This window comes from Lates calcarifer, linkage group LG17 (assembly GCF_001640805.2).
Source record: "Lates calcarifer isolate ASB-BC8 linkage group LG17, TLL_Latcal_v3, whole genome shotgun sequence".
Classification (NCBI taxonomy): domain Eukaryota; kingdom Metazoa; phylum Chordata; class Actinopteri; family Centropomidae; genus Lates; species Lates calcarifer.
Genome location: NC_066849.1, coordinates 9,666,724 through 9,678,991, shown reverse-complemented (window position 1 = coordinate 9,678,991; position 12,268 = coordinate 9,666,724). Strand labels below are relative to the sequence as shown.

General features: G+C 40.1%; 1 protein-coding gene and 1 pseudogene across 2 annotated transcripts in view; both read left to right on the top strand.

The window, feature by feature from the left end:
• Nucleotides 1-12,268, top strand: part of LOC108877318 (E3 SUMO-protein ligase PIAS4-A-like) — a 59,552-nt pseudogene that overhangs the window by 32,721 nt on the left and 14,563 nt on the right.
• The window catches only part of pias4a (protein inhibitor of activated STAT, 4a), a 31,204-nt gene that overhangs the window by 4,373 nt on the left and 14,563 nt on the right, over nt 1-12,268 (top strand). Inside the window, exons 6-11 of one of the 2 annotated variants that reach the window (XR_007814860.1) lie at nt 1,504-1,632; nt 3,625-3,730; nt 3,914-3,987; nt 4,110-4,270; nt 5,317-5,468; nt 5,599-6,559. Coding sequence is in view for 1 of the 2 variants with exons in the window: in XM_018690957.2 (XP_018546473.1) it covers nt 1,504-1,632; nt 3,625-3,730; nt 3,914-3,987; nt 4,110-4,270; nt 5,317-5,468; nt 5,599-5,873 (897 nt within the window). In the remaining variant the exon portion in view is untranslated. Of the gene's footprint in view, nt 1-1,503; nt 1,633-3,624; nt 3,731-3,913; nt 3,988-4,109; nt 4,271-5,316; nt 5,469-5,598; nt 9,148-12,268 lie in introns of those variants that run through there. The other variant, XM_018690957.2, reaches the window with a different exon arrangement.

Below are 12,268 nucleotides of genomic sequence, written 5' to 3'. Positions count from 1 at the left end.
TGACTGAGAGTCTCAAGGAAAGGGACAGACATGATAAATTGTGCATGAAATAAATAGAATAAAATAAAAAGAAAATCATCAGAATTAATCTCAAGGAAAGTTCATAATCAGAGAGCTTACTGTGCCTGATTACAAGATTTTATTTGGTTTATCTATTTTCCTTCAACTGAGGGCAATGCCCCAATTTTCAACAAGTGCTAATTTAAATTCAGTGTGTAGCATCCACAATAACAGACCAGAAGGACTATAGTCAAAAGAAAATTATTGCTGTGAAATTAAATATGGAAATTTGATAGCGTGCATTCTAAAGGTTGTTGTTAACCGCTTAAGTCAAGTCTTGGATGTTTTAGCTTCCACACAGCACTGTAAAGTACCACACAGCAGACTTTTTTCTTAATTCCACTAAGAGATAACACAGTGGGTTTGAATAGACACCTCTCACAATAAACATGTCAGAATCCGCATTGGTCAGGCAAGGAACTGCACTTCTCAGACCCAAAGTACCCAAAAAGTACAGCAGAACGTGAAATCACTTAACCTTTTAGTATCATCATGACTGAGAGTCTCAAGGAAAGGGACAGACATGATAAATTGTGCATGAAATAAATAGAATAAAATAAAAAGAAAATCATCAGAATTAATCTCAAGGAAAGTTCATAATCAGAGAGCTTACTGTGCCTGATTACAAGATTTTATTTGGTTTATCTATTTTCCTTCAACTGAGGGCAATGCCCCAATTTTCAACAAGTGCTAATTTAAATTCAGTGTGTAGCATCCACAATAACAGACCAGAAGGACTATAGTCAAAAGAAAATTATTGCTGTGAAATTAAATATGGAAATTTGATAGCGTGCATTCTAAAGGTTGTTGTTAACCGCTTAAGTCAAGTCTTGGATGTTTTAGCTTCCACACAGCACTGTAAAGTACCACACAGCAGACTTTTCAAATCGAATGTAGCAGTGACTGACAGGAAAGCTGCTCAAGATTGAGCGATAAAAAATGAATGACGCAGGAAATTTCTGTCATTATCTGTATGTCAAGACTTATATGAATTGAAAACTACAAGGACAAACATCAGAATTTGTTATTCAGAGATGTCTATATCCATCCAAATAGAGGGCAGTGGTGTTTAAAAAAGTATTAATACTGGAGGCTCAAATTTGTTCTGCTTTAGATACCCATAAATGAATAAACAGATGCATATACTGAGCAGAATACACAAAAACTATAGATGTCCATGTACAACTTGCTTGGAGGACTTACTTCCATTTCAGCTCTTTACAAAAGTGAAAAGACTAGAAGCTGTTTGCAATTTTGTGCCTCTTGGTTAAAATAGTGACCGTACAATTAACACAAGCAATAGCCCAACAACTAGTTGACCACTTGAGACAGAATTCTAATGCCTGTAATTTCAGCAAATCAACAAAAATTGCTTTTATCTGGATAAAATATTGGAAAATTTACATTATACTCTGACATTTTTGTTTGTCTGTGTGTTTACAGGGCTATTACCCCTCCAACAAGCCTGGAGTTGAACCCCGTCGTCCTTGTCGACCTGTAAACATCACTCCCTGGTTGCATCTCTCCAGTGTCACCAACAGAGTCACTGTCACCTGGGGAAACTTTGGCAAGGTTAGAGTCTGAATGATGCTGAATCTCATATTCTGGCATAACCCATGGTTGTGGTGGCAACAGGGCAAGCAGAACAGATGTCTTCTCCTCCTGGTACAAGAGGCACCAAGGCAAGCTAGGACACATCGTTCTTTGAGTGTTTCATTGGTCACACTCAGCTGTGCGTGGTATAACTCCTACAGAAGACTCTTGAGGGCTGCGTGCTGAGTTACTTATGCTAGCTTCTTGACTGTTGCTGTCACAGTCCTGATTCTGTTAAGCACCTTACTCTTCAGAGCTCTTGTGTAAACCAGTAAGGGATGAGCAACATGAAAGGTGAAACTAAACTCAATAAGACACAGATTTTTGTTTGCACTTTTCCTTGTGTGTGAATTAGAGCTGCAGCTATCAGTTAATTAATCAGTTAGAAAATAATTTCCAACTGTTTTGATAATAGCTGGTTTTCTTGGTTCTCTACACCTGTGAACTGAGTATTTTTGGAGTTTGTTTGGTCTGTTGGACAAAACATGACATCTGAAGGTGTCTTACAGACAAAACAATTAATGAATTAATTGTGAGATTAGTCACTAGTCATCATTGTTGCTGATCTAGATACGAACCATCTGTTTTTGTGTTTGCGGTGGAACATTGGAGTAAAGAATTGATTGCTCAGCATACTTAATCAGGTCAAGTCCATAACCTTGTGGGTGGCCCACAAGAGAGGAGTTTGTGGGGATTTCAGTCCTTCAAAATCTAAAGTTTTTATTTAAGCAGAGAGGCATATTTGCACTAAAGCTTAAACTGTTAGACAGTCTTATCTTGGTATTAAGGGAAGCTGATCCAAGAAATAGTTGACACTGACGATGGAAAACATTTGCCGTGTTAGGTATTCCTAAGATGTGTAATTTTTGTAATATGCATAATGTATGTAAGGATATTTTGCATTAAATATAGTTATATAATCAGGAGGGTTCCAGGGGATCCATTTGTCTTTTTTTTCCTAAAATAAACTGAGAATAGTAATTACAGGGTGATTTCTCATATCATGAAAAAATCATGGTGTTAAAATTTGAGTGGCCTTTGCGATTCACTGTGTATAGTTGCTTTCTAAAGTATTCAGACCCATTCAGTTTTTGCAAACTTTGTGTTATAGATTTAATTTTAGATGGATAAAATTTCTATTTTTACATATACCCTCAATAACACATAATGGCAAAGTGTGTGTTTTTAGAAACTTTCGCAAATTTATTAATCAAAAACTGAAATGTCTTATTTATAAAAGAATTTAGACCGTTTGCTGTGGCACTCCAGATTATGATCAGGTACATTCTGTTTGCTGTCATTATCCTCAATGTGTCTAGAAGTTATTTGGAGTCCACCTTTGGCAAAGTGTATTGCCTTACAACTGTATAAGGTCTCATGATTCACACTGCATGTCAGGACAAAAAACGCACCCTGAAGCCTGAAGACTTCTGAGGAGACTGTGAAGACTTCTGATCAGGGCAAGGGTATAAAGCCACCAGGACTCTTCCTAGAGTTTATTGTCTAGCCAAACTGAGTAACTGAGTAAGAAAGGCCTTGTTTAGTGAGGTGACCAGGAGAATACTAGTCTCTCTAACAGACCTTCAGAACATCAGTGGCCGGAGGCGTACAGCCAAGACAATGCTGAAATGGCTTGGGGACTCTGACTGCCCTTGGGTGGCCCAGCCAAAGCCCACAGAACGTCTGTGTAGAGACCTGAAGATGGCAGTTCAGACTTAAAGCTGTATTTCCTGCTAAAAGCATTTTTTTTTATTTTTAATAACTTTGTGAAAACCTTTGAAAACATGTTTTCACCTTTGTCATTGTGGCTTATTGAGCGATTGAATGAAATGCCAATTTTATTTAAATCAATTACACAGTGAAGTGTGCAAAAAGTGAAGGGACCTGACTCAGAGTAGCCACTCTATATGCTTTATTTTAGATTGGTAGTTAAATTCCATGCTCACAGCCTCTGATTTGTTGTGTTTTCAGCGGTATTCGGTGGCAGTGTATTTAGTGAGGGTCTTCACTGCAGCAGACCTCTTCAGCCAACTCAAACTCTGCTCTGTTGAGAGTGCAGAACGCTGTCGTGAACGCAGTAAGTGTTACTCTGATTTTCTGAAAGTCATTTGAATTTTGTTTCTATAAATCTTATGACTCATAATCTTAATGTTAGCACTGTTTTGGTAGGACTGGATTGTATATTTAATGCCCTACATTACAACATATTATCTGATAGAAAATGAGGTGTCATAATAGATTATCTACCATTTATCTACAGTCCAAGACAAACTACGTTTTGACCCAGAGAGTGAAATTGCAACCACAGGCCTTCGAGTTTCTCTCATTTGTCCAGTGAGTATATTTACATGAGAACACCTGACATTTTTATCTGGGACAAGTGTCCTAAGTATTTGTCCAGCCATGACATTTGATATCTTGAACATGGTTTGTCCTCTCCCTCTCCCATTCCTCAGCTGGTGAAGATGCGGCTCGGTGTCCCATGTCGAGTTTTAACTTGTGCCCATCTTCAGTGTTTCGACGCAGTCTTCTTCCTGCAGATGAATGAGAAGAAGCCCACATGGACTTGCCCCGTCTGTGACAAGCCCGCTCCCTTTGAGCTACTTACAATTGATGGGTAAGGAGACAGAAACATGCTTTGACTTGTCCAGCATCATTTTCTTTTCAATAAATTCAGAAAATTTACACTCGTAATTTTAATATCCCTGTGTGTTGAACCCAGCCGGGGGAAAATAATTAAAGCTGCACAGATGTTTGGGCATTTTTAGGTCTCTTGATACAAGTTGAACCATGCACCAGCCTACTGTGTTTTCATTATAAAGGCTTTGAATGTTTTGTATGGCATGAGATGGTGATTATCCATTTTGTTTTGTATTTCTACACCTGCTGTCAGGTTATATTTCAAAACTTTTGATCCGGTAAATTGGCTTGTTTGTTGACTCTTTGATCTACTTGTTCTAACAACGCTATAATTTAGAGAACCATGTAATTGTGGGACTCTGGAAAGCACAACACAGATTTTTTTTCTTTTTTTTTTTTAACAGTAGTCTTTGCTGCAAGTGACTCACAGGGCACCTATAGTTTAATGACATTGCAAAGTGCTCCTTTAGGCTAAAGGTGCCAAGTGTTGAGAAAGAACTGCTTTTAAACATAATTTGTCTTTTTCATTGTCTGGTATTTCAAGAAGAATGACAAAATCATCATGGAGTAAGAAAAACACAGATGAGCCTGAAGTCCATTTTTATCAAAAAATGTCATGACTTAAAAAAACAACAATTTGGGCGTGTAACTTCTTGCAAATTTTAAGCAACTCTCACAGGCACTCCCTTATTTTCAGAAAGACTGAAATTATTGTGTTACAGTTTTGGTTTTAAGGTATACTTGTGTTCCTCATATTAAGCTTGTCTGCAAGTCCCCTCTTTAACTGATCTCTAGGTAATTACTAATTACTAAATTGTGTTAGGTTTATAGAAATGTACCAAATGAATGAAATTTTCAGTTGATAAGAAGAAACAATCAAGGATTTGGGTACACTTTGTTTTCTTCCTGGTGCTCATGATGCTATTTAATGAAAATGCACCATAATGGTCAACATCTTTGAATGACAGGTGTGAAATTTTGTGTGTTCTGTAAGGCAACTCTAACCAGCAGTGTGTATTTCAGTCTGTTATCTGAGATTCTGAAGGAGACAAGTGAGGACATTGAGGAGATTGAGTATTTAACTGATGGCTCCTGGCGACCCATCAGAGATGACAAGGAGAGGGACAGGGAACGAGAGCGCAGCAACACACCAGAGTACCCTGTTGTTGATATATGTAAGTGTCAATCTCTGTAACATTTACCTCTGTTTCTGAATGAATCTATTCTATTCAGTGCATTAGTTTGCTAGAGTATTAATTCTTTTTGTAATATATTTTTTTACTCAAATGGCATCTCTGTCTGCAGGCATTCCTGAGGCAAACGGTCATTCTCCGGCCCACAGCAGCACCAGCCTGACGGGCAAATCTGGCAGCAGTTCTGTGGGGATGGCAGGAGTCACAGGAGGACCTGCTGTGGCACCGGGAGGAGGCGCAGTGGTAGATCTGACTCTTGACTCCTCCTCTGAGGAGGAAGGGGGTGGGGCAGGAGGCGACAGTGAGGACACAGAGGACAGCGCTGACAGTCCTGCCCCGAAGAGGGGCCGATACAACTACGACAAGGACCTGGTCACTGCCTACTGACCCCACAGCTCTGTCCCCTCATAGACTGACACACACACAGAGACTGAGAGACAGGGGGCTACAAACTTGAGGACAGGAACACAGTAATCCACTAGATGCAACGACCCTCCCTTATGCCCAAACATCAGAGCCTTTTAGCAGCTCTGGTTTATATCCAGACAAAACAAACACACACTCAAACATGCACTGTTAATGAATCTTCAATCTAGAGTGATTAGGATTCCTCTTTGTACTGTACACCACTGGAAGCAACTCTTTTTCGGCCAACCGTCACCTTGCAGTGAATATCTGTACCGTCCTGCCTCTACTAAAGAAACTGAATGGATTGAGCACCCCCAACACCACCACCCCCACCCCCACCACCCCCTTTCCTCCTCTCTCTCCAGACAATTTCCTCTCTACCACCCCATCTCTCTTTGTATTTGACTTGGAATTACAGGCTCTTTTAGCCATGGGCGTTCACTGTTTGCGTCTCTGATTTTTGTCACATTTGTGATAAACAGGCAAGTTTGAAGATGGAGGCTCCTCAGTAGTTTTTGGTAAAAGGTCAAAAACAACTAATGGATAAGAGCATGAATAATTTGGGAGAGGACAAGGCAGAGGTATGTGGAGTGTGATGCAAATTGAAACCTCTCCTATTGTGTTATTATTTTTTTGTTCAGAGAATGAATTCAAAGCTTGAAAGGGTTTTTTTCAGGAATTTATCCTTTTAATTATGAAAGGGCAGAACACAATACTGGCCTCAATGTGTGATGCTTTCCATTTTTATTTTGTCCTTAGATAAGAGAACCTACCTCAGTCATAAAAACTTAGCAGACTGACCAGAGAGTAGCTAAGAAAGAAGCAGAGGACAGAAGAATAAAGAAAAGTCTTTCTGAAGCCAATTTTACACTGGAGATTTTCTTTTCCTGCATTTTGTTTTGTATTTTTTAATTCCATTGTTCCATGCAGCTCTGTTTTCCTCTGCAGCAACAAAACCTTTGAGGGCGAGTTAGTTTGCAGATGAACCCTAGGTGTCAGTGATAGGTGGAACTGTGCCACTGTGTAAAACATTACTGCAGTTAACTTGCTGTAACAGGATTTATTAGGGTTGATATATCAACATCGCAAATGGACGTAACTCATCAAAATTACTGTGCGGCAGCTGTGCCAAAGCAGATATATTTTTAAGAATTCACTGACAGGCAACGGTTACGAGATTTTGGTGCCTTCTTTTTTTTTTTTTTTTTTGGTTAAGTTGTGAAGATTGGAGCATGTTGTTATAAGACTAGCTGAGCTGGCCAGCAGATGAGACCCCAGTCTGAGAGTTGTTTTATTCCATATATGTTTTGTTCAGATTTTTTCCAGTTTGAGAAATGGACAGAGATGCAGAAAAAAATCTGAGGTAAAGGACAGTTATGGAACAGGATTCAGAAGTGCTGTCCTCCTTTGTCTTTGTCCGCAAGTACCATATTTATGTAATTGCTTCACAGTCTCTTTAACAGTTATTTGTAATAAATCTACATAATATTTGGCGGCAGTTCTGTACAGACAGGGGCTTGTAGTTACAGAAAACAGGACACACCTCTGCTGCTGTGGTTTGTGTATTTAGATAAAATTGGTCCAGGCTCATGGCTGTGCTGTTGATGAACGCTCCTTTTCTTTTCCTGTGAATGAATCCGACCTGGGTCAAAGAAGCATTCAGAGTACTTTTGCTGCGGTGGGTTCAACATGTCTGACACGACGAAACTTAATGAAGTGTCAATAAGTGCAACCCCACCAAGCTTTAAGTCATTGATTGGATTACAAATTGTCCTGTCTGGAACAAGTGGAGCAGGTTCAACCAACAATCCTCCCCGGCCTCTTTTCAATGTAGATAAGGTCATATCTATTTGCTGGAATAGAATTGGACTTTAATTGCTACATGCTGTAGGCTTACAACTAATATTCCTCTGCACCTGAATTGGTATTGTCAGTATGTGATGGCTGCTCCTCAGATAAGGATACACAGGCTGCATGTGCAGGTGTTAGGTTTGTCTGCAGGAAGGTCATCAGCATTTGCTTGAAGAGAAAAGGTGCTGCTGTGTCACTAGAGCTGTTTGCACTTTCATCTCATACTTCATCCCAAGGTCATGGCTTATTTATTTTAAAGCCTTTGCATAGTGAGTATTAATCAAGGATCCCTGACCATTGTGACTAGGTCTCCTCAGCCATCTCATGCATGGGAATCAAGAAATGTGAAACTAGAAAAGCGACAGTCCTACTCCACTGTGAGACAATTGGGAGGGAAGAGGTTGTGACTCAGACGAGTTCTGTGTGGTATGTTTCCCTCTATTGTCATCCCTTTGTTGCGGTTTGATCAGCACAGAACCTGGTTTTCGTTTGCCTTGCTCAAATGCACAGACAAAATGACATTTACGCATTGATCCGGGGCCTCGCTGTTGTGCGTCTTGTGATAGGGTTGGTGATTTAAAGAAGCAGGTTGAGTCATATCTGGTCTTCCATTTTTCCCCTTCTTTTGACACATTGCCATAGCTTACAAAATCAATGTAGTGGTGAAAAATATTTGATAATCACACAAAATTGATTGATGGCACTTTGCCTGTACTACGTCGGAGTCTGTCCCTGAAAAGGATATTCTATATAAGGCGCTTTGAAGCAAAACAATGTAAAGAACTCTAATACCTGTCTTTAACTAGGCAATTTGTATTTGTAAGTAACTGCTATACATATAAAAATGACATTGTTCATTTGTTGCTAGGTATAGAAGGTCATTATTTGAACAGATCTCCTAAACCTCTCTTTGCCTTATGGTAAAGGTGAGAGGTGGTACAGGTTGCTCCTGTGGATCTGAGCCAGATATGTGCAGGTTGTTTGGGAGCTGGAGAGAGCTGAGGGTCTGGTCTTTTTGTAGTGGCATCTCTTATAATAATGCATAAGGTAGCATGGGCAGAGGCTTACAATCCATGATGTAAATGTTTTGTTGTGTTTTTTTATATGTTCATATTAAAAGACAATAAAATTTAAATAATATTTTATTAAGCCTTGATTCGCCTCCAGTTGTTTCCTATAGGCAAACAGACAATAAGAAGCTGTTGAGGGCAGCAGCACCTGAAGCTGATGCCACTGAGGACTGGGTGGACTGGTTAAGGTGTGGATTGTTAAGTCCTGTACCAAATGCTCAGATCTGGGGACACATTTGATGCCTGTTGAGGATAAAACTGTAAAATTTAAAATGATCGTATTCTAACAGCTGTTATTGACGTGTGGAATTAATTAAAATCAGTTCTTAAAACCCTGTCTGCTATCGTTTTATTTTGAAAATAGCCCGTCTGTATGTATTCAGTCAGACAGCAACTATTGACAACTAAATCCACTTGGGATGAGTGCATCACACCTTGTTTGCAGTATTCAGCATGTCTGCAAGTGCTTCCCTAAAAGTCAGGTTGAGTTTCATCTAATACAGACAAGTCTGTCTTATAGAATTTTGGTCATTTAAACTTGAAAGCCTTAATGTGTGAAAGCATTTTTGACATGGAGAGAATAAAACCAATGCTCCACAGCCACTGTAAACTTAATTTATGTCATGATCACATAGTTTTGGGGGGCACTTCTGCCTTGATTAGACAGTAGGGAGCTGAGAGGTAATGTAGGGGAGAAAGACACAATGGTGACATGCAAGAAAGGTCCCTCGCTGTATTGGAACTGAGACCACTGTGACTACCTTGTCAGTGGCTTTAACACCTCACCACCTCTGCCACCAAGATGCCCCCATAATAACTTTTTTTAATGTCAAGAAAAGGTCATTGTAGTTGTAATCCTGTGAAATATATGAACCATTTCCCAGATGAACCGGCAATTCAGTGGGAAAGCCAGGCCTGTTTAATAATAAATATTTTTGAAGGAAAATAAGATGCAACGTATCTGCAAAATGTTTAAAGAAAGGTTGAGCAAATGCATGTGACTCATTAAGTAGGCATTATTAAACCTTACTATTCAGCAGACATTTTTATTTGTCATGGTAGGAAAAGCACAGTTTACTAATCATTTTATAGACGTTTCCCTCAACTGTCCCAGTAAGTCATGGTGGTGAGCCAGCATGCCTTAGGACCCTGAAACCAAAGGAACTAAATGGAATCCAGCCATAATTAATTTCATTATTTACCCCTGTGCATTCCCTTCTGTGACCAAATGCCAAAATGTCACAGTAGCCTGTAGCCAAAAAGTCTATAACCTAACAACCACATACCCTCTTATCATTATCACCTTATTCCAGGGTAAACAGTGAAACAGTGTATGTATCTAAAAGTCTGACAAATTTTTATTTTCTCTTAATAGCACATCTCACTGACTTATTCATGCAATTATCCAATCAACCAAACATGTAGCTACAGTGCAGTGCATAAAATCATGCAGATACAGGTCAGAAGCTTCAGTTAATGTTCACATCAAACATTGGAATGTGACAACGGCACCAACAGTAATGCCACTTGACTGTGGCATGACCATTGGTGCCAGACAGGCTGGTTTGAGTATTTCTGAAAGTGCTTATCTCGTGGGATTTTCATGCACAACAGTCTGTACAGTTTACTTGGAACAGTGAGAAAAACACTCAGTTAGCGGCAGTTCTGCTGACAGAAATGCATTGTTGATGAGAGAGGTGAGAGTAGAATGGCCAGACTGGTTGAAGCTGACAGAAGGGCTATGGTAACTCAGATAACCACTCTTTATAACTGTGGTGAGCAGAAAAGCTTCTCAGAATGCACAACACATTGAACATTGTGGCAGATAGACTACAAAAGCAGAATACCATGGCGGGTTCCACTTCTGTCAGCCAAGAACAGAAATCTGAGGCCGCAATGGGCACAGGCTCACCAACACTGGACAGCTGAAGACTGGAAAAAATGTGGTCTGGTCTGATGCATCTCAATTTCTGCTTAGGTACACAGATTGTGGGGTCAGAATTTGGTGTCAACATCCCTTTATGGCACCAAGTTACCCGTCTTCTAATGGCTACTTCCAGCATGATAATGCACCATGTCACAAAGCAAGAGTCATCAAAATTTGATGACACTGAGATCAGTGTACTTCAGTGACCTCTCCAGTCACCAGATCTGAATCCAACAGAACACTTTGGGATGTGGGTAGATAAGAGCTTGGCAGCATGAATGTGGATTCTGCAAAAATGATGTGATGCAATTGTGTCAACATGAACCAGAATCTCAAAGGAATGTTTCCAGCATCTTGTGGAATCAATGCCACAACAAACTGAGGCTGTTTTGAAAGCAAAGGGAGGCCCTACATAGTATTACTATGGCATTCCTAATAAAGTGCTCAGTGACTGCATATAGAGTGACCTCAGTAATTGTGAAATGGAAGAAGTTTGGAACAACCAGGAGTCCTCCTAGAGTTGGCCATCCAGCCAAACTGAGTAAGTTCATGGAGGTGACCAAGAACTCAACAGTCACTCTAACAAAGCTTCAAAAATCCTCTCCATCAATGAGGCTTCTATGGTCAAGTAATTAGATGGAGGTGTTTTGGAGTTTTGCATTTAAAGTACTCTGAGAGCATGAATTCTTTGGTCTTGTGAGACTAAAGTGACCTCTTTGGGCCAAGATCCAAGCACTATGTTTAGCAAACACCAGGCGCTGCTCATCAACTGACTAATACTGTCTCTTCAGTGAAGCATGGTGGTGGTAGCCTCAAGCTATGGGGGAGCTTCTCAGCGGCTGGACAGGGATACTGGTCAGAGTTGAGGGAACGAATGGAGCCCAATACAGAGAGCTCCAGTGACCTGAAGCATACAGCCAAGCTAATGCTGGAGTGTCTCTGGGACAGGTCTCTGACTGCCCTTGAGTAGCCCAGCCAAAACTAAGACTTAAGTCCTGTAGAACATCTGTGGAGAGACCTTTAGATGGCAGTTCACAGACACCTCCCATCCAATCTGACAGAGCTTGAGAGGATCTGCCAGGAAGAATGGGATAAACTGCCCAGATCCAGGTGTGCAACGCTTGTAGAGACTTGTCCTAGAGGACTCAAAGCTGAAATTGCTGCTAAAGGGGCATCTACCAAGTGCTGAATTATGGGTCTGAATACTTTTGTAAATGGGAGATTTGGGTTTTGATGGACTGTGTTGATTTACAAGCAACAGAAGATGATAAATAAGATTAATTATTTATACATAAAGTGGAGTATTTCTTCTCCCAAGGCACATGGGGTTAGAACTGAATATTGTGACTACAAGAAGGGTCTCAAGACCATCCTTTCTAAATGTCTGTAAAAACAGTTCTCACTCTATTCTCTGCTCAGTGTTTCAGAAATGTTGCATCAACATCTGAAGCAACAGAAGAAAATTGAGCTGTGAGATGTACCAGACAGTGTTAAGTATCTTACTGAGTGAGGAGCATGTGAGGAAG